This window comes from Condylura cristata, unplaced genomic scaffold (assembly GCF_000260355.1).
Source record: "Condylura cristata isolate star-nosed mole 26May11 unplaced genomic scaffold, ConCri1.0 scaffold00001, whole genome shotgun sequence".
Classification (NCBI taxonomy): domain Eukaryota; kingdom Metazoa; phylum Chordata; class Mammalia; order Eulipotyphla; family Talpidae; genus Condylura; species Condylura cristata.
The window spans coordinates 75,766,931-75,789,934 of record NW_004567102.1 but is presented as its reverse complement, the minus strand read 5'-3'; the positions used below and the strand labels follow the sequence as shown (position 1 = coordinate 75,789,934).

General features: G+C 39.9%; 1 protein-coding gene across 4 annotated transcripts in view; it reads right to left on the bottom strand.

Moving 5' to 3' along the window:
* The window catches only part of PHACTR2 (phosphatase and actin regulator 2), a 175,810-nt gene that overhangs the window by 18,514 nt on the left and 134,292 nt on the right, over nucleotides 1–23,004 (bottom strand). For all 4 annotated transcript variants that reach the window (XM_004673909.2, XM_004673910.2, XM_004673908.2 and 1 more), the window contains 5 exons: nucleotides 20,366–20,571; nucleotides 18,352–18,508; nucleotides 17,659–17,714; nucleotides 11,145–11,206; nucleotides 8,419–8,556 (listed from right to left, as the gene is read on the bottom strand). In XM_004673909.2, coding sequence (XP_004673966.1) covers nucleotides 8,419–8,556; nucleotides 11,145–11,206; nucleotides 17,659–17,714; nucleotides 18,352–18,508; nucleotides 20,366–20,571 — 619 coding nt within the window. The remainder of the gene's footprint in view (nucleotides 1–8,418; nucleotides 8,557–11,144; nucleotides 11,207–17,658; nucleotides 17,715–18,351; nucleotides 18,509–20,365; nucleotides 20,572–23,004) is intronic.

Genomic DNA, 23,004 nt, shown 5'->3' with positions numbered 1-23,004 from the left:
CATCACATCTATGACAAGTGGACTTTTTAGTAAAAACACAGAATAACATTAAAAACCAAAGAGGAGCCAACATGGTGGCACAGGGGGTCAAGCCAGAGCTCTCAAGCTATCGCTAGCCACTGCAAACATGATCCCTGGCTGGCTAGGGAGTGACCCACATGGTGCAGCAGACCTCTTCTGAATTGTCCACTGTTCCTCTCAGCAGTGTGTTTCGATAGATCTGTCTGCTCTGCTCCCCCCTCTCTCTGGTGAATCCTCTCACCTCCCGCATCTCTGGCTTACACCCCAGTTCTTGCATGCATAAATAAATAAATCTTTTAAAAAAAAACAAGCTATAGAGAATGACTTCACTGCAAGATAAGAAAATCTACTTTGTGGTTGGATAATGATGAATTTTAGAAAACGGGAAAACAAAAGCAAGCCTTGAGAACTCTCTCTGGCTTTCTCTCAGCACTAGCTGTCTTTCTGCAATATGTAAGTGTTCTCCCCAGGCCCCTTCCAATGTTATATTTAAATCCTGCTGTCAAGCTTTGTCTTGTCATCCCAAATATATTCCTTTGTCCTTGTTGCTGGGAACCATAGCAATAATTCTTACTACTGACTTTTGGAAAGGATGAAGCAAACAGAGAAAAATATATGGGATAAGTGCCCTTTGATAAGACCATAATAGCTTATCTCCCGGTGAGATCAACAGTGTAGTGGTTGTTTTACTAGCTGTAAAAACTGATAACCTACCAGAAACCAAAGTAGTGAAGATCTTCATACAAATTGCCAATTAACATCTAGCAAAAGGTCTTCGTGAAAGGTGATAGTTTAATTTGGATAGTGGCAGAGGATCCTGCCTCCTTGTTCATTTTAAATTTCTCTTCTGAAGGGAGGGAAAAGGGGAAAGGAGGAGGAGAAAAACAGGTGAGGAGCGCACAGTGGCCTATGGTGGAGACTCCCCAATGCGTTGGGGGCAAGAGAACTGTGGTAACCACACCAAAGGAAAGAAATATTCTGTTGTGAAAAAGTGAACAAGGATGTAAAATAACGGAACTCCAATAAAAAAAAAAGTGTGTGTGTAATTAAAAAATTCTCCTCTGAAAGTAACAGTTTCAGTAGAGAAAGTGAAAAGAAGTGTACTCAACTCAGAGGACATGGATTAGGTCCCTTATGTGCCTTTATTACAACATGACCCTCTGTGACCTCTTTTGCCTCCAAAACCTCTTTTGCCATCTAGAAAACTGGATGATGATTCTCACCATAGTAGGAGATTCAACTAAGAGCATATTCAAAAATACCCTATGCATTGTAAGTATCCAATAAAATGCCATTGTTGTGAGGTTTACAAAAAATCAGTTTTAGCTGTGACTGTGACTAATGATTCTTTTATTTTCTTTTATAGACTCTACCATCTACAAGAAGATAATGTCACTGATGGAGACTCACTGAGAAATAAGGCAAAGTCTAATCTCCATAGTAGGTTGCACAGAGTCTGGCAGAAGTCAATCAAAAGTATTCTGCGAATCAAATGGGACATGACACCTCCAAAAGAAAAAATGTGACATCGTTCATTTTTAGTTGTAAATCATTTCCACTTGCTTGTGACCATTTTATACCAGGTCGTAAACTATGGCTTTGATGAATAGTGAACATATCACCACATGCAATAAAGTTTGGATTTTGAAGTCTAATGAGGAATGTAATATGGTAAGAGCTACCAGCTATTGGTGAGCTGGAGAGAGGAGATACTCTATCTAGTTCTCAAGACAGATATAACTGGCTCTACTGTATTAGTGTGGAAATGCACATCAAATAACTTTGCCAAGGTCAAGCAACAATCAAATGGCCAAATCAGGATCAGACTCAGAAGGGCCCAGCCCCAAAGTCTACCCTCTTCCCTCCCAACTATGGAGCTTCCTGGTCGCACTTCAGGGAGACAGCAGTTGCTATGTGCAGCCTGGATCTTCAAGCAAAGAACAGACGACCCTCTCTGGTTCCACCTGGCAGCGAGGGCTCATTTATCAACTTCAGCAGAAGAAATGAGGTCATTTATCTCTTAATGCACATGCATCTGTTTCGAGCACTGTACACAAGTACATCCACTGTTAAACATTTTCATTATAAAACGGATTTAATCCCAACCAAGTTCACAGTTAATAAGGCATTTCTCCCCTCACTTCTCTTTTCCAACGTGGGCAGTTTAACAAGACGATCAGCTTCCTGAGATTCCCTCCAACACCTCATGCAGTGTTTTCACAGAATGCTCTTGGCTGCTTATTGACTGACTAGATACTGATCCCTTTTTTTCATTAGTGAATTTCAATGATTTTTAAAAATGCAAAGTGGTGTATATATATGAGGGGCCTTTGAAAGCAACACTAAAAAGAGAGAAAGAAGGGGTTGATTGCTCTTTGAGGTTGGCAGGAAGTCCAGTGTTTACTTTGAATCCAGAGGTGGAAATAGTTGCTTTCAATACATTTTTTTTTTAAAAAAATGGGCACTAGATGATCCAAAAGTTAAAAATTCAAATTTGTTTTTTTTAAACATAAAAGTCATATTACAGATTTTTGTACCAGTTGACATATTAAACATATTATTTTGTTTCTGAGCAATATGCATTGCAAAGTATTTTATTTTAAAAAAGTACAAGAACTCAGTAATACCTGTTAAAATGACTAGCATGTGTTTGCCTCATTCTAAAAGAACATCTAAAAATCACATAATTTTTTCTAGAAGAAATTATCCTTATTTTTGCTTCCAGGGCAAAGTTCACCTCAAAATAAATCCAGTTCTGTCTTTCAGGGCTTAAAAAAAAGACTTGGAAGAAGTGGAAGAAACAATGTCAGAGGTGAAAAATGAGCCTCCCATGTGAGCAGGCTGGGGCTTTGGCTCGGGCTGTGGGGCTAAGGATTCCGTCTACAGAGAGACGCAAAAGTCATGTGCTTTCAAAGCACTTCTGAACAGAAATGAAGTCTGTAGGAAAAAGCCTGAGCAAGCACATCTCTGCAGCCTGGAAGTCCAGCACGAAAACCAATTTTGGTTCCAGTACAAAATTAAATGAAAACCTTTTTCTGTTTGGCTAGAGATGGGGAGCTATACTTTCTGACAATAGTGTTAAAAAAAAAAGGATCCATTCCAGGGTATGGAAATTTCTGACTTCATATAAGGGTGGTTAATCATTTAGATGTTCACAACTTGCATTCTTCACGCCCATTGTGATGTTTACTCATTTACCTGGGCACCTTCCACCTACTTTTCTGAAGTTTAGTACTGAGTAGTAAGCTAGCTGGGAATGGTGGGTGGCAAATTTCATTTGCCAAAGATGGCAGCACTCATTTCTCCAGTGTACTTGCTCTGCTACAGTTACGACCTTGCCACACCCAAACAAGAGGGGGAATTCACTCTCCTCCCTTTCAACCTGGGCTGACCTTATGGAATGTCTGTCACTGATAGAATGTGGTGTGGAAATGAGGCCCTGGCCCTCTAAAGCTGGAACAGAAAAGGTAACACAGGGCTTACAGCACAGCACTATAAAGCTGTCCACAACCACTACAGCACAAGTTTGATCCCCGGCTAGGGAGGTGATCTACATGGTGCAGCAGACTTGTCCTGTCTTGCCTGCTGCTCCCCACTCCATCAATCTTCCTGCTCCGCTCCCCATTCTGACTCTGGTGAATCCTCTCACACACCCCCACACCTCTGGCCTGCATCCCAGTTATTGTATGCATTAAAAAAAAAAAAAAAGATAAGGCCACACAGCCTTTTATGTGGTTTTAGAAACACAGGGGGAAAGAAGTTTGACAACTGAGGCCAGCACCCTAAAAAGTTCACATGTAGGTGGGACAGCCCCAGCTGAGTCCAGTGTCTGACCCATCCCTGCCGACACTGGGGATGTAAAGCAGCCTTCCCAGTCCCGCCATGGCAGTCCCTTTGCCAGCTTACACTGAGTAACCTGAGTTCAGTTTCTGAGAAACTGAAACATGACCGAGCTGAGCCCTGACTGAACTCCCAACCTACAAAATGTATAAGACAAGAAAACAGCTGTTTTCCATCTCTAAGTGTTGGAATAGTTCACTGCCCAGAAATGGTGAGTGGAACAAAGTCAACTGGGACTCAATAAATAAGAGGAAATGGGCAAGAGTCCACACAGAAGGCAAGGAGAGGGAAGGAAGCTGCACAGAGGTCTACACTGTTGGCATACCAGGTGCCATGACCAGTCTTTCTATAGAGAAACATATAATGCCAAATGTAGCATTTAAAAATGGTCTGAAATGTATGGATCCATTGGTAAGAGAGTAAAAAGAATGATGACCATAAAAAGAAAAGAAAAAAAAAAGAAGGCGAAACCCAGAGAAATAAGCTAAGCATGAAAGGAAACTGGTTTGACCTTGATAGATTGACCTTGACAGAGTCTGTTGTGTTAAACCCAGTACTTGGGTGTCATAGTCACAGCCTGGTGAGATACTGAAGGCAAACAGCCAAAACCTGCCGAAGGTAGAAAGTCTAGTAAATTGATCCTCTAGCCAGAAAATGGAGATTACACAGCATATTCTCAACGCAAGAGGGAACTAGAATATCTGACCCCAAAGTACCACAGAGAAAGTTGCATGTTGGTGGTTAATGGTAAATCAAGGAGAAAGATAGGCTAACCTCTATTCAGAGACTCTACAGTGATACCTCAGCTGTCATGTGGGTTTACAGCCAAAATTCATAGTAGTAATGGGGTCTGAATTCATTCATCTTGATGATCAATTTTTAAAATAATAGTAAACAGGCATTATAAGACAAAGACTTGCATAAATAGAATCTCATAATAAAGTTTTCCTAAGGAAAATGTAATTATTCTAAACTTACCTGTACCCTACTGACAGGATTTCAGAAAATAGAAATAAAATGGACAAAATTATCAAGAAAGAGGAAAAGCCATAGTGTAGGATCTCTTTTGGTATGTGACAGATCAAGCAGACCCAAAAAAACCAAAAAACAAAAAACTGAGTAAGATATATTTAGAATCTTTTGTCCCACAGATTGTTTTCAAGGATACATGTGACATGTATAATCATTGACCACTGACCCTAAACTTTAAACATCCCAATACTTAAGGCCATATACAAGATTAATCAAATCAGGATCTTTAGAGGTGAGACTCAGGCATCAACAATTTTAAAGCTCTCCAGGTAATTTCCACGTGTGGCCACACAGCATGTTTGACACACAGGGACATTTATAGCCTCCAGTGTTTACATTAGAAAACAAGGATGAACATTACTGATTTAAGAGAGTGCATCTTTAATTAGAAATATACAATCCTCATAAAGTCCCCCAAAAAAATTAGGAAAAAGAAGGTCAAACCAAATAATAACATAGAAAACAAACACATACGAGATGATCAACAAAGCTACAATCCTATCTATGCCTTGTAAAATAGCAATTCTAGGTAAATGTGAAAAAATTTTTAAAAATTTTAGAAAATAGCATAGGAGAATAAATTCATGGTTTTGGTATGAGAATTCTTTTAAAGGTACAAAAACCATAACCATAACAAGATTAATAAATTCATTGTGTTAAACTTAAGAATCTTTTTATAGAGTGTATGTATTAGCAAGATGAGCAAAACTATATGAATATATAAAATATAACTGGAATATCTGAAGAACTCCTAGGAGTTAAATGGACAAAAGACAGGCACTTCACAGAAGTGGAACCCAAACGCCCAATAGGTATGAAAATATGTTTAACCTCATTAATAATTAATGAGAGGCAAAGTAAAAGCACAGCAAGATGTTATTTCATAACCACGAGGTAGTCAAAAGAAAAACAAAAACCAAAAAAGGCAGACCATCAAATGCTGGCCAGGGTACATAGCTACAGGAAGTTTACTCTCCACTGTTGGGGGAGTAAGTTGGACCACTCACTTAGCAAAGCTGTTGACACTGCCGACTATAGTTGAACATTCACACATTCCAGGGGCCAGAAATTCCATCACAAGGAAAATATGTTTGAAAATGTCTTAGATGTGTGAACCTCAAGACAGTACAAGAATTTTCATAAAATATATTTTGTAAGCCTAAAAATTGTAAATTAACTAATCACCAATAATTACATGAATAATTATTTGTCACTTATAACAATGTATTATATTTCAGGGAAAAGAATGAACTGTTGTATCAATCCAGAGTCCTTTGTGTTGACTGAACACCTAGAGGATACTGCATGATCTCAATCTGGGGAAAAGACCAAGACATATACACAGCACTGATCACAGCCCATAGTGGAAGATCCATGTATAAAATGAACATGGACCTAAAACAGTAATCGTCTGTTGCTGACCCAAAGTCTTACTGATTTAAACACTCACTGAAAACACACTTTGCATGTTATGTACAGCGTAAGCTGTATCCTTACAACAATAACAGAAAATGTTACTAAGAAAAACATGAGGGGGCCTCCCTGGTGATGCAGGGGTTAAGTCTCAGTGCTTTCAAGCTATGTGCTGCCACTGCATCATGAGTTTGATCCCCCACCAGGGCTCTAACGCACATGGCACAGCAGACCTCTCCTGGTTCGCCCGCTGCTCCCCTTAGCAGTGTACTTAGTTAACCTGCTCCCCACTCTGTCTCTGGTGAATCCTCTCACCCCCTGCACCTCTCTCTGGCCTGTACCCCAGGCCACCTGTATGTGTTAATACATAAAAAGAAATCTTTAAAAATAAAGAAAAGAAAATCATAAAGAAGAGAGACTGTATTTATAGTACTACACTGTATTTACCGAAACTGTAAGTTGAGGTCCTACTTATTAAAAAAAAAATCCACATATAATTGGATCTGAGGCATTCAAACCTGTACTGTCCAAGGGTCAACTATACATGTGTTTTTTAGGGATATATATATATATATATATGAAGGTGAACAAAAATGAAAAAAGAAATAAAAAAAGGAGAGGTGATTAACACAAAAGTCAAGGTAATGGTTACTCCTTCAGGAAAGGAGGGTCACGTAAACAAGGAGGTGGGCACGGGGCTTGCAATACTTGTAATGCCCCAGTGAAGTTCTTAGCCTGAGAGGGAGGGTCTTACTATACAGGTGTCTTGTGTTTATTAAATGGTGCAGTGGTTTTGTGCATTCTTTGCCACGTGCATATAATCAAAATTTTTAAATATTAAAGAACAAAAAATGCCAGAAGAAAATATAAGACAGGATAAGAAAGAGGGTTAGGATTGAGAAAGGTCATCCCGTGATAGTTCTCTCTGTACACAGTATCTGCCCCCAAGTCTTGTGTTTTGTATGGGACATCTGACATCATATGGAGTCTACAATAAAGTTTATTGCTGCTGAATGGTTAGGACCAAGTGTAGGAGGAATGCAGGTAGAGCAGTGGAAATGACTCCAAATGAAGTGTGACGTACAAAAGGGAAGAGCAGGGCCCTCCCTGGTGGCGCAATGGGTTAAAGCACAGCACTGGAAAGCTATTGGCAGCCACTTCCACACCGGTTCGATCCTCAGCCAGGATGGTGACCCACGTGGCGCAGCAGACTTCTCCTGTCTTGCATGCTGCTCCCCTTAGCAGTGTACTTTGCCAATCTGCCTGTTCTGCTCCAACTCTGTCTGCGGTGAATCCTCTCACCCCTCCCCCACCTCTGGCCTGTACCCCAATTCTGTATGCATTAAAAAAAATCTATTAAAAAAAAGAAAAGGGAAGAGCAAAGGGCTGCTAGTTGAATTGTGACTAGGCTAAAACACACTGAATGGTCTATGTTCAGGGAAGCAAGGGTCTGCAGTGTAGACTCACTGTCTACATCATATTTCTTTCTTTCTTTCTTTCTTTCCTTTTTTTAAAGATTTACTTACTTATTTATGCATACAGAACTAGGGTACAGGTCAGGTGTGCAGGGGCGATGAGAGGATTCACCAGAGACAGAGTTGGGAGCAGAACAGGCCGACTGACAAAGTAAACTGCTGAAGGGAGCAGTGGGCAGGTCAGGAGAGGTCTGCTGCGTCATGAGGATCACCCCCGGGGCAGGGATCAAACTCATGTTGAAGTGGCTTTAACTTCTTAGTGCTGTGTGTTAACCTGCTGCGCCACCAGGGAGGGCCCAGTCTACCTCATATCTCATAAGATGATTTCAAGACTACCTAAAGGTTGTAAGGACAAATCCTAGCTTGGGAAAAACCCTCTCTCCTTTCCTGGCTTGACTGTAGGCAGCTTACATGGTACCTAGTGTTTACTGACCTGGTTGAAAGAACTATCTTGATAATGTCAAATACATATCACCTAAGTAGCACAGATAATCAAAAGCAAAAAACTAGGGAAATGCCTCACCTCTTAAGATGATTAATATATACGTGTCAGGGAAGTAAGTGGGTATGGAGCACTTTGCAATTCAATTGAGTCATAAATAAATAAAGTCATGGCTAAAGTCACCAGCATTCTTGCCTTGTCTGCAGGTGTCAACCTGGCCCAGGGCTTGTCCGCCCGGCGATCATAGTCGGGAGAATCGGTGACTTCAACGTACTCATTAAACCGGAGGATTCTCCGAGCTTGCAATTCCGCCACGGTGGGTCTCAGGCTGAGCTGCAGGAGGAGGAGGCAAAGACAAATTCAGTAAATATTTGGAGCCTCTTGGTGGCATGTTTTCCATAGAAAACTTCAAAGTTATAGTTAAATAAGGTCACTTTCAGATAGCAAAAAAAAGGCAAGCCCATCTTGGGAGTTCCTAATGAGAACTAGAAAGCAATGTGTCCTAATTTTGAGACTATAAAAATCATCATCTTTAGATAGGTCACTGTCTTTGACAGCCATCTGCATCATGCTATTTCCCCCACTTGCCTGGCATTGTGATAAAGACATCTGTCACCCCCGACTCAGGGAAGACAGAGAGACACGGATACAGAAGTCCTCCAGTACATGATGGCTAGTTGGGGTGGGGGTGTTGCAGGGGGTGTTGCATTATCAAGGCTCTGCAACTTTTAGGAGAATGAAAATCTCTGTCCCCATTGATATTACACCTGCATATTCAGAAATGGGCAACGTTATGACTAGGAAATGATCCAGTGAAGGGGAGGCTGGGCAGTCTCCCATGAAAGAATAAGGTTCAGGCCCTGATTCAACGTCCACCTGGGGCCCTTAAAGCTAACTGCAGGAATGAGGGGCATTGTTACAGAACTGCCCGCCAGTGATGCCAGGACTTCTTAGAATCAGCAGCAGCCACTAAGATGCTTCCTTTACTGAGGTCTTGATCAAGTTCAAACTTACAGTTATGTTTAATCTACCCAGACTTGTACATCTGCTTTCCTTTCTTGGTCATTTCTCAGGCCCAAGAATAAGACAGAAATGGTACTGATACTGGCCCCTCGTCGACAGGTATCTGTTACTCTCAGCTATTGAAGGTCACTCTCTGTGGCCTCTTTCATCGGCATGTCCCATGTTATCAGTCAGCTGGCCCCAGGCCTCGGTTTAACCCAGCAGATTCACGTTCTCTCTGACGCGGCCTGTGTGTACAGCTAGACTCTCCACTGTTCAAGGGCTCGTCTTTGGAGGTATTCCTTATTTGCATAGGCTCAAGGAAGTACACTGGGCTACATTCTGTGGTCAAAAACACCCCGTTGGTTTCTCCTGAGTAAAACCACAGGCTGAACTAAAATAACTCTCTAACATTCAAAGCAGTTAAGAACTCTTAGAAGTCCTGGCTCAGCTCTGAGCACACTTGGGCTGGGATATGGCAACCGTGGCTCCTTCCATCTTCCTGAAGCTCTGGGAGGCAATGGACAAAGGAAGGAATGATATGAATAGTTCTGTTACATTCTCAGTTGCTGTCTGATCTATTGCTAACATCTTACTAACTTTCCAGGGCAGGGGAGAATAAGGAGATAGAGAAATCCGTTTCTCTCAAGACTGAGCTAAAGGCAGTGACCAGCACAGACACTTTCCATCCAGACTTGCCTTTCAGGACCGAGCCAGCCACGGGCTAGGTGGTGGTGCTGTGGCACTATGGCGTGTGGGTGCCAGGGGTGGGAAGGAGAGACGCTAATGTGGCCTCCATCAGGCGCCCAGCTGGGCTGAGAGAAGACTGTGTGCGTGGAGGGCAGACCCTGACACAAGGAAGGGGGACTACAGCTCATCTGTAGCTGGTAACTTAATGGCTACTGAAAAGGAGAACAGCCATCTCTAGAAATTCAGTTTACGAGCTTTTCAGCTTGTTATTGACATTTTGGGTCTTTGAGAAAAAAGGAGATGAGCTTTTTCTAAAAATCAAAACCACAAACTCTCAAAATAGTCTCAACAACTCTTTCATGGGAATGCATTGCTTCTTCTGCCTGCCTTCGAATGTTCTTGCTATGGACTCCTCAGCCCAAAAAAATGTGGGTCAGGCCATTTCACTGCAAAGGCCATATTTTACTCACAAGGCCCTCTTCCAGGTGGAAAGGGGCATCTGAAGAATTAGTGAGCAAGGATTTACAATGAAATCTAAACTCTTGAGAGTGCTTAGTTTTTCCAAAGAGTTATTAACACCTAGAGAAAAAAGGATGACCTTGGTATCAGATTTCTGTTTTCACAAGTGGGTGGAAACAGTTGTCTGAATTTTGCCAGTAAGCACTTTCTCAGTTTGGGGAGCCCTGCATCAGGCCAGCTGGATGGCCAAGTGCACTTAATAAATTACTCACCCTGCTCAGATACTGAATAATGGCTCCTACTCAGTAATAAAGAAAGTGGGGAATACTCAATAGCAATAAAATATTTCTTTAATACTTCCAAGACTACACTGAAAGGGTGAGCACTTACAAAAAACTACATCGAAATGTTAAATATGGTTATCTCAGAATGGAAGACTTTTGTGTGTGTGTTTTTTTCCTATTCCATTTTTGTTTGGGGATCCATTTTGTGTTACTTTTTTTTTTAAACAGATTGTTATTTTTCTAACCAATAAATACAGCTTAGAACGTTTGACTAACTTTTCAGAATTAATATAACCATGCAATGGTAAGCATAAACATAATTCATACTGTAGACATTACATCGATTGTCATGTCTCTGAGTAGTTAGTAGGCTCACAGAAATAGTTAATCCTAGTATCAAATTTACATGAAGAGAGTTGCTTTGCATTTAAAAAATACAGTATATCTCAGAAGACACATGCTCATTAATAGTCATAGTTTCATCACCTTTCTGCTGAGTCTGCGTTTAAGTTCCATTTTTGCTTCTTGTTCTTCTTCTTCATTCTTTTCTGCTCATCAGTGAGAGGAAAAGGCATAAACAGTTAGTTACTACAAATTATTTTATAATCATAAAAGTAAACCCTAACAATTTTTTGACCCTAACAGATAATAATTAAATACCCCACTAACATCTTTAACATCTTTAGTCATTAAACATTTTTGCAGAAAAACAGATCCTTTTTCCCACACAGAATTAGTTCATTATTAACTATAAACCTTTCTGCTTCCTGATACATTAGTCTCTTCTGAAAAAAATGATGAGTGCCCATATATCCAAATCCTTGTGAAAGCCTTTCATTGCTGGTCATCTCATGGGCTTATAAGTACAATTTATCAGAATTCAGAAAAAAAATGTACTTCTGGACCTGGTATTCATGGGAAAATCTGAGACATATCAAAAGAACAAATTAGAACCATCTGATGCATGTCTGAGTTGCTGATTTCATTCAAATCCAACCAAAATACTTGATTTGTCTGCTTTGGTTTCCATAGAAGCAGAGTATAATCATTTCTTTGGCCTTTGCTTTCAAACCAGAATGTTCTCAAAGGGGTTATGGTGTACTATGGATGGAGATTATTTATTTTCTTGTGACTCTGGCTTTCCAAAGTCATCTCTTTCCCTTAGTGCTTTACCAAGTAGTACAACTTAATAGCCAACTTGAGCAAATGCTGTCCAGTAGATGGGATTAAGAAAAAAAAGTTCAGAAATTTAAAAGAAATAAATACCCCTTGAGATTTTAATGGTTGCTCATTTGATGAATTTCTCTCTGTTGTTTCCTGTAGCTAATTATTTGTTCAGTAAGTGAAAAAGATTTTACTTCTTGGATACCAAGACAGAGGAAAGATTATCTTTCAGAAAGTGAAATATTCCTAGTGATTAAAAAAAGTATTCCATAGCTTAAAGCTGACTAGAAAGAGAAGTCATGAATTCTAATGAAGAAAAAAATATCACACCGGAAAGAGGTTCACCCAACAGGATGAAAAAGAAGTCTCTTCTATGAAATACAATTATTTGTATCTTAAAAATCCAAATAGAGGTCTTGGACTATTTTTCTCATGATTGAATATCAGTATTCAATATTTGCTATTCAATATCTGTTAGTTCAGTGTGCTAAGTTTTCTATTTTCCTTATCTAGGCAGGGGAACGTTCTACATACTAATTTTAATACATAAGAAAGAGGATGATCAGTGTGGCTATGTAGAAAAAGAGTGAACATAAACTGAACTCACCCTGCAAAACAAGAAATAACTAGTTAGTGTGTTTTCACTGAGTGCCTGTGACTGGCCACTAAATTTGGCTATCATTCAGATTTTGTTCTATGAAAATACTGTATTTTTAACAACTTGCTTCACAAAATATACAGGCTTAAAATATATTTTTTGTGTAAAAAATTTATCTTACATGAGTTGGATAAAGCATAAAGGATGCAAATTACACATAATAGACAAACATAAACTGCAGTTCATGTGAGTCTAATTAGGACTTTATAAGGCCAGGCTTCAGATATGACTTATGAAAAGAAAATTGTGATTCTGAAAACATTTCAGTCAATTCTTCCTATAGAGTAATTACACTACATTACACTACAAGAAATTGGGTATCTAACAGGACTCGGAGCTAACAAATGTTCCAATTTTCCTGAAATATACAAAAGGTAATTTTCTTAAAGGGAATATTAGATCATTTTACCTTATTAGGCATATTGTACATCGAGGTCACTGCTAGTGATGTTAAAAAAGAGAAGGTGCAGTGGCAATTAGGGGAGTTAGATACACAGGATATTAATATCTGGGGGTTCATTTCTAACATCAGGGACTGCTTCCTTACACGGCCCATATTCAAAGTTATGCTTCTAAAGAAGTTAGAGGAGGAAGACGAGGGTGGAGGGAAGCCAAGTGCTACTCTTCTGAACCTTTAATAAGATTAGTCATTGTAAGATTTCTTATAAAAAGCCAAGGTTAAACTTTAAACTTACTTTAAAAATATTCCCTGAATATTTTGCATGATTCCGTCATTGCTTGATTTGAGGGCTGATTAGAAAATGGGATGTATATTTTCCGGTCATTTTTAAACAGACTTGGAGGGATATACCTGACAAATCTTGATGCTATATGAAGCAGAGGAGCAGGGAAGGAGCCTTTCCCATAAATATACAAATAATATATGTGTGCTAACAGCAGTGGGCACAGCAGGAACAGGACCTGGTCAGCAAGTGATGCCCAGAGCATTTGTGGATGCACTACAAGGAGAAGAAAAGAAAGCACCAAAATACCAACGTCTGGAGTATTATATTCTGGAATCATTTATTCAGATACATGGGTAAAAATAAAAAGCCACACATTCTTTTGTGGATTTCTTTTTTGTTACTCATTTTCTACAGGTGTCTTTTTAACAAATAAAAGTACACATTATTATTATTATTTTTGTATAAAGTATATTCAGACACTTTTTTAACATCTTTTTTCTTTTTTAAAAAATATTTATTTATTCATACAGAATTGGCGTACAAGCCAGATGTGCAGGGACAGCGAGAGGATTCACCAGAGATAGAGTGGGCAGCAGAACAGGCAGACTGACAAAATATACTGCTGAGGGGAAGAGTGGGCGGGTCAGGAGAGGTCTGCTGCACCATGTTGGTCACCTCCAGGGCCGGGGATCGAACTCGCACTGAAGTGGCTGTGGCCAACTTGCAGCACTGAGTCCTAACCCGTTGTGCCACCAAGGAGGACCTAAAAGTACACATTATTTTGAAATACATTGAAAGAAATGAAATGGAGCAGCAGACAGATATATGATAAAACAAGATGTTAATGGCAGAAGATAGGTGGTTTTTACTGTAAAATTCTTTTCACTTCTATGTATGTTTAAAATTTTACATACTGGATGTTGGGGCAAAATGCAGGTAGCTCTCAATGGCCTAAAATACTTTTTCCACTATTGAATATAGGGCTGAAATTACAATTATAGCTAAAGGGTAAGAGAAGATCAGTATCATTAATCTCTGCCTTGTAAAGTGCATTCTATCTACCTCAATTTATCTGCTAAGTAAAAGCTGCCCTTTCAAGCACCCAAATTTGCTTTTGATTTTGAAACTTTAAGGAACTGGTTCTAAAATAAACAACTACTGTGTTTTTTTTGTTTGTTTTTAAAAATCCTAGATGCACTCAAATGGGTAAAAGACCACGTAAGATGTGATACTAAGAAAGAAAACTTGTCCTGTGTTCTCAAAGTGACTGACACTGAATGCCATCTGATTCATGTATACTAAACGAGTGATGGGCTCAAATATAAGAACAGCTTGGTGTTGTATGCTGTGAACTCATCCCTTGTCTCAAGATGACCCATTAGAAGTAAGTGTCTTTCTAATATGTGATGTTGACCAACTCTTCATGTGTCCACAGGCCATTTGAACTCCTTTAGAAAAGCGCCAACTTGGATTGGGTTGTTTATGTTATTTTTGTTTTGTTATTTTTGTTGTCAGATGTGTGATATGCACAAATCTTTGTTTTTGTGATGGGTTCTTATACTAAGGGCCTTATGTGTTCCTATGTTCAAAGAAGGACTTTGCACAGTCACTAAGTCAGAACCATTTTGACTGTCCAACAACATATGACTGGACAAAGAAATTATGGACTGTATACATAGTGGAATATGAGTCATCTATTGATAAAAATAAAGTAGGACCACTGGGGACAGTATGGAAGGACCTTGCTGAGGATGCTACATGAAGTTGGAAAGTGAAAGACAGATATGGTGTCAGATATTCCACTTATCCGTGGAATATAAAGCATGTACTGGCAAAGCACAGCAAAAGCAATTCTCAGACTCTATGAAAGAGGCACTGGTTCCTAGAAGAAAGGGCAGGGGAGGCTAGGTAAGGACAGAAGGGGACATGTGAGGGTTGGCGGCGGGTGCATGAAGCATATCCATGTATAGAGGAGTAAAAATGTAGCCCCCCCAAAGTTACACAGACATGTTAACAAATGACAACAACAACAAAAAAAAACAGTTAAAATAAACCTAAGGGCCCTCCCTGTGGCGCAACGGGTTAAAGCACAGCACTGAGAATCTAAAAGCCGCTTCCGCATGAGTTCGATCCCCGTCTGCCCCGGAGGTAACCACGCGGCGTGGCAGACCTCTCCTGGCCCGCCCGCTGCTCCCCTCAGCAGTGTACTTCGTTGATCTGCCTGTTCTGCTCCCCACTCTGTCTCTGGTGACGCTTCTCACTGCCCCTGGGCCTCTGGCTGTACCCCAGTTCTGTATGCATAAATAAATAAATCTTTCAAAAAAAAAAATAAAAAAATAAACCTAAGAACTTGACCATGTCACATCGAGACTTTTCTTTGAAGAGACAATCATGTTGCCTTTCCAAAAAGCTGGAGATGAAATATGAACAAAATAAGAGCAATCTATGTGGCAGAAGCTGAGGTTGGCAGGAGCTGAATAAAGTGCTTTAAGTGAAGCCACTCAGACCTGTGGGATGACAGGCCCCCTCACTGGATGTCCCCTCCACACTCCATTCTCCTCTCCGCTCCCCTTCATTGTAGAACATTAAGTCAAGAGATCACAAGCCAGTTATCATTCTCTCCAGACTGGAAATGTGTCTTTTGTTTCCAGAATAAGCATGCTTAGAAAAACTAAGAAGGAAGTAAAAAAATGGCTGGAGTGGAATCTGAAGTTGACTTTGGCGTTTTCACTCCTTCCTGAACCTTCAGGAAAACGGGGGATAAAAGGCAACGCAGCACTTAAGATTAACATGCAATAAATTTCTAGACTCTGAAACAGTTCCTCAAATAACCAAACACCAGCGTGGCTTGGCACCCAGTCTCACAGGACCAGGAAAGAATTACCCAGAATGTGTGATTCCCCTTTTTCCACGTACTGCATCAGGCATCCAATAAGATACAGTCTCTGGGTTTTAGGACCTGCTTTTGAAGCTCATCAAGACACTTTAATTCAACAAATACTTTTCAGAAGCTCATTATCAGAAGCCATCAGCCTTTCTGCATTTGTTTGTTGTCAAAATCCGATGTTACTTTTGTCCTTCCCAGAAAGCTAAGTTTTCCTTTCCTAGCCATGACTTTCCCCTCTCTAAAGGGGCTCTTCTACACATGTATGGTTCACTTAAATCCTTTTTGGTGTCTTATACCAGTTATGCGCACAGCCAGAGAAAAAGAGTCCAAGGAAAAATTCCCATGAATTGGAGGTTCCTCTCACGGGTCAGCCTTTACTGTTGGGTTGTCTCAGTAATAGCAACTGTAGAATAAAAATGCTATTAAAACCTTTCTTCAGGGGGCCCTCCTTGGTGGCACAACTGGTTAAAGCACAGCACTGAAGCTGACTGCAGCAACATCACTGAGTTCGATCCCAGGTAGGGGACCCACATGGCGCCCACAGACCTCTCCTGTTTTGCCCATGACTCCCCTCAGCAGCATTCATCAATCTGCCTGTTCTGCTCTCCATTTTGTCTCTGGCAAATCCTCTCACCCTGCATCTCTGACTTGTACCCCAGTTCTGAACACTTAAATAAATTAATATTTCAAAAAAAAATCTTTCTTCAAGAAAGAAAACAATACCGATTTCAGAATGAGGATCATCCAAACAGGAAAAGACTTCGCTCATGCCAGCGACTAATTACTATTGTAATATTATCTGGAGTTGTACCCACCATGCCCTTTGATATTTCATCCCATCAAGAGCTCTTGTGAAAACGAGTTAATAATATATAAAACTGCAGCTAGGCTCAATTTAAAATATCCATTATTTAACTCACTGTGGTTAGAAACTACATCACTACAGGGCAGCTCAATACCTAGGGTTTCTCTTAGATTTACAGTTTTAACATAGAAACTCCAAGCACAAATTCTACTGGACTAGTGAGTAACAAAGTCAAAGAAAATAGGATGGAAAATAAAGAAAATGAACATCCTAAGTGCCAAGAGATTATAAATAACTCAGATAGCAATAGTTATCCTAACAAAGGACAATGAAATGGATGGAGAGCCCTTTAACCATCATTCTGTTTTAAATTTAGTTATTGTTAAGCCTGGCAACAATGTGTATGTATGATTAATAATAATATAGGAATGTTCAGTTTATTTCCCTGTGGATTCTTCCATCTTTTCCTTGACATTTATTTGTAAACACACTGTAGCACTTTCCCCTCCATTTAATAACTGGGTGAAAGAATATCTGGCAAGTATTTCATTTACTTAAAAATAATCGTCACCACTTGCAACTCTGGTCAGGGACAGTGGGCTCAAAACTGGGAAATGAAGTATAAACACCAAGAAATTATATTTAAAATTATACAAAAAATTACATATAAATGCAATATAAATGGGCCATTTCAATCGCTTGTGAATAAATACATCAAGGTTTACTTCTGATAAATGGATAGTGTCTACCGGGAGCCTGATATGACTACACAAGGAGGCTGTATCACATAGGATACTCACGTTTTAGGATATTCCTCTGCTCTAATTCTTCAGTTGTGGGCCTCTGGCTTAGTCTCCTAGGATGACAAAAAGGACATAAGCAATATTTATACACAGCAAGTTACAGACACGGCCTTCTCTAGTGGGGGCTACAAAATAAAACAAGAAAGCTGTATTTTGTCCCCTTTGAGAAACAAGATCAAATTTTAAACTTATAAAAGTCCCTTTTCATAAATTAGGAGATTGCAGTTCAGATCGTGAACTACTCCCCATTATCCATTATCCCTTCTTCCTTTTAGAACAGCCTTAGCTGTAACTTGCAGCTACAGACTTCTGCTCCTAACAACAATGATTTGTGGTTGAGTTCTTCGCTAACAGATATAAGCAGAAGTTAGGTTTTTCAAACTTCTGATTGTGGCATTTTAAATGCTTGGGTTTGTGTTGTCTTCTTCCCTTTCCTTCTTCTACAGGCTGGAACATAAACATGGCCCTGTGAACCAGCTCGGAATATGCCAATGTTACTATCCAAGGAGACGGAGGAGCAACAAGACAGAAGGAACCTGGATGCCTGACTGATAGCAGGGAGTGGGGCTCCCCAGGAAGGCTGGGTGTGCCCTAACGCATGGGATTCACAACCCTCTTAGGTAGGTAGGACACTGAAGGGGGGAGAAGAGCATGAACTGTCAGTCGCTGAACTAAAATTTCAGCCATTACCTGACCAGCTTGGTTCCGATCTGTTGTCGGATTTCCTGCCTCTCTTCCTCAGACGTACGCTGCAAGATGTTTTTGTCCTCCAATTCTTTCTTAGATGGTCTGTTGCCAAGTTTGATAGCAAGGGTATCCCTTCGTCGTATTTTACTTGCCAAAGCACCTGAGGATTGGAAGAGGCAGAAACACAAAGAGAGGCTGTAGGAGGCAGTGCTCAGGTTATACATGGCGTGGGCTTGACACAGAGTCCAAGCGAAACTCTTTATCCACATGCAAGAGTGGAATTTTAACTAATTGAAGGGGGGAAAGTTGTGAGTTGGATGTGGTTCATTTTAACTGATGAAATGTTTTTAGAAACGTTCTGAAAAATGCTGGGGCACTATGAAAATCCTTGCAGGTATCACCTCATCATTTCAAATGTGATCTTTGAAATCGGTTCTGTTGAGAAGGCAGGTCATGGAAATTACTGATTGCATAATGTTATTTCTTTTTTTTCACGTTGTAAAAACAGCCCTTTACTTCTACTGCGCAGTAAATTTTTGCTTTTTCTTTTCCTTATTTAGAAACCACATGGAATCAAGTCTACCTTTGATACCAATGTTATAAGCCAAAGTTACCCCACACTCCTTGATATCTCACCAGCTGATTGCTAATACCAGCTGATGATAATTGCTTTTGTTCAATAAACTAGGAGTTTGACAAAGTGTTGTTTACTTATTAATATACCAGTGGCTTTTCATAATCTCTAAATTCAGTTCTAGAGTCTCTCCGAAGTCATCATTCTGCTCAGAAGATTAAAAAAACTAGCATTTTCCACTCCCTAAGTTATACATTAATGGCTGACTTAATCCACTTTACTAGCATTCTTCCCTAGAAGGATGAGAGTCTGTAAATCTTAAAAGGTGTTTGTCATCCTTGATTCATTCCTCCACCTCTTTAAACACCAGGATAAAAGTGAGTGAAACTCTCAAACACTTCCAAGGAGTACTTCAGTGAACGCTGAATTGATGCTCTTTAGTCAAAAATTGGACTTGACTGTAATTTCCGTAAGTGCCCAAGGGCAGACGAGTGGATAAAGAAGATACATATAAAAAAAAATGTAACACCACTCAGCTATATTAAAAAAAGGGCAAATTCTTGTCACGTGCAGCAATCTGAATGGAAGGAATTATGCTAGGTGAAATAAGTCAGCAGAAAGACGAATACAGGATGACTTCACTCTTACGTGGAATATAAAGAAATAAACCAAAGGAACAGAGAAACCCAACACAACACAGGCCATAGACATCTGACTGCAGAACTGAAGCCATCAGAGGAGAAAGTTCCCAGTGGTCTACAGTGGAAGACGACTGGGACTTTGGTGGAGGGCATGGTGTAGTAACAGACATCTGAAGAGGCTGTGAACCAATCACACTAACTCGCATACTAAATCATATTTGTATGATTTAGTAAACCATTTGTAAACCAACATTACCTCAATGAACATGCATGCATACACAGACACATGAAGTGCTTACAAGCGCTTGAGGCAGGGGGTGTGGGAGAGAGGGCAGAGGAGAGGAGACAGTAGCTCCAGGTAGAAGTCCATCTTTGATCAATCTAAAAAAGGCTTCACCCAGCTTTGACTCTTTGTACACATATAAATATTTGTAACAGCCTCACAGACTCAGGCCCAACCCTCTCCTCCCCCCCACCCCATCCGTAGAATCATCTGGAAGGTCTGTCATTAAAAGCTAAATCTTATAAGGTGGTAGTTATTGACACTGGCACTTAGTTGGAGGCAGATGAGCACACGCACAGGTTAGGGGAGATGTTCTACCCCTCAAGTTCTATAGTTTTGTAAACAAAGGGTAATTCAGTACAATTTGATGTAAAAAACCTAGTATTTTGAGTCTCTGCAAAGGAAAGAGGAAGGGCGGGTAAACAGCAGGTGTCTGTCTGGTTCCCGCTGAGACTTTCAGGCTTTACAAAACACAGCTGCTCCTGCCCACCGCCACCTTCCTCCCTGCCCCTGGCTTACTTTCCCCACTGCCATCCTCGTCCTCATCGTCTTCCTCGTCATCATCGTCAGTGTACAAGATGGGCCCGTCGGAGTCAGAGTCATTGGCCTGGTATTCCCTTTGGCCTTCGTCTTCCGGGACACTGAAGGATTCAGAAGATTCTCCCATCAGCCTGGGGCTGAGCAGTTGTGCTGCGGCCTTCCCCAGCTCTTCTTTGGTCGGGAAACTGTTGAAGGCAAAGAAACACAGGGGTGGGATGGAGCTCGGAGTACCCAATGGGGGCCGGGGGAGGATGCAAGCACCTCGAAGCTAGCTGTAGTTAGGTGAGCATCCTTCAGGCTGGAGAAAAGCAGGCAGACAGGTCAACTTAAGTCATGGAAATGAAAAAAAAGTACCACACTATTGATACTTGACTCCCAGGGTTTTAGAATTTTCACTTGCATAGTTAAAAGGATGGGCTAGATGGTTTTTGGTTTGTTTAGTAGGTGAATATGGTAAAATATTGCGTCAATCAATTTTCCCAGTGCAATGGGGGGAGGGAGTCCGTGCCCAGAGTGATGGGCTTTTTTCTGACCTGGAACTACTTATCCTTCAAGTACTAGTTAAAGTGTTAGTTCTCGCAGGAATCTCACTCCAGTTCCTTGTCCATTTCCCTGCTCCCCTAATGGCATGAAGAAGCCCCAGACCCACCTATCACGAGTCTACCTTCCCACCTCTCAACGCTCCTTGACAACTGAGACTCATTGTTTGGAAGCCTGGCGTCTAAAAGGGTAGTGATGCAAAAAAGTGCATGTTCTTTAATTGATATATGAATCAATTCTCTTTTCACCATAGCTAACATGTCAGCAGTCAGTTCCTCGATTTGTAAAACTGCCTCTCAGAACTAAATGAATAATACAAGATAGAAAAGGTGAACATTAAATAAAACTTTTAGAAGAAAGCTGATCTATAAGAGCGCATTATTTTTCTATTATATAACTTGGTTAATCTCTGGTTTAAAGTTACTTTACATAGACAAAACTGGCCAATTTTTACATATTAGACTAAGAACACATTTTACATTGAAAACACATGCTCTCAAAGACAATGCAATCTTCAAGTTAAGATACAAAAAAATTTTCAAATTGCTTCCTGATATAAATAGGAGAATCCAAATACGGATGTCACACTTCTGAAAGGCCGCAGAGTGCAAAACATGTGCTTGCTATTCTTACTAATGAAAAAACCAAACAACAGTTCTTTGAATAATAAAACAGGTAGATTTTGTCAGAATCTGTAATATTGAAATTTCTGCTCTGTGGTTACAAGCGAAAGTGCTGTCAAAATTTTCTAATTTTCATTAATCAGAAAAATCCAATAGCTAAAATTCTCGCTTTCAAAGAGGCAATAGGAAATTAATTTTTTTTTCTTGTGCAAAATGGAGACTGGTTCACACATCATTCTCACGATTCCAAACGCACCTTCGGTGACACTGAGCAGTCACACCGCTGGGCATCCTCCCCCACCATCCCCCACCCTCATTTCCAGAACTTCTGCATCTTCCCAAACTGAAAATCTGTCACCATTAAACAATAACTCTCTGCTTCTTCCTCCTTACCACTCTGCATTGTGCATTTATAATTTTACTATTTTAAGTGCTTCATGTAAGTGAAATGAACACTATCTGCCCTTTTGCGTCCTTTGTGTCTGGACTCACTTTACTCAGCAGGTCTTCAAGGTCCATCTGTATTGTAGCAACATCAAAATTTCCTTCCTTTTTAATAATGAATGGGATTCCATTATATGCACATACTACATTTTATTTAACCATTCATCAGTTGATGGACAGTTAGATTGCTTTGGTGATTGTCAATAATGCTGCAATGAATATCGGTGGATAAATATCAGTTCAGGCAGCTGCTTTCAATTTTTTTCATGATACACACAGAAGTGGAATTTCACCAAAGTGGGAATGGTAGATCATATGGTAATTCTGTGTTTAATTTTTAAGGATCCACCATACATATTACCACAGTGTGAAATCTCATTTTAAATAATATTTCATGGGAAAACTTTCATAGTCTGGATTTCTAACTGTTGGCCACTGGAGGCTATTCTTGATTGAATAGTTTTCCATTATGGGTGACCACACTAAGTTTAAAAAAATATGCCAATTAATAACACATTCTGAAGAACAGAACAAAAGATACTTCAGGATAGAGCCCTGGTATTTGTTCATGCCATTGTTCAATAATTTATGACATGGATTTTCATTTTAATCTCATTATTTGTGTTTCATAATGTTTTGTGGGTTTCAAAGACCTCTGCATACAATTATTACTTACAACTGTTGTACAGTATAAGAAAAGCAGATAATTTATAGTTCATGGACTCCAAGAGGATCAGGGTGAGTTTTCCAATCAAAGCAGTAAGCCCAGTGCAGAACCTGAGTTAAGACTTTTAATCTACCTATTAAATGTAATGTTAATATTATACAGTATTCCACATTTAACATTGTTATATAATAGACTGTATCAATATTATAGCTTACATTTAACCTAATATTAATAATTAGTTTGAATTTTTAAAGATTTATTCATTTATGCATACAGAACTGGGGTACAGGCCAGAGGCTCAGGGGCAGTGAGAGGCTTCACCAGAGACAGAGTGGGGAGCAGAA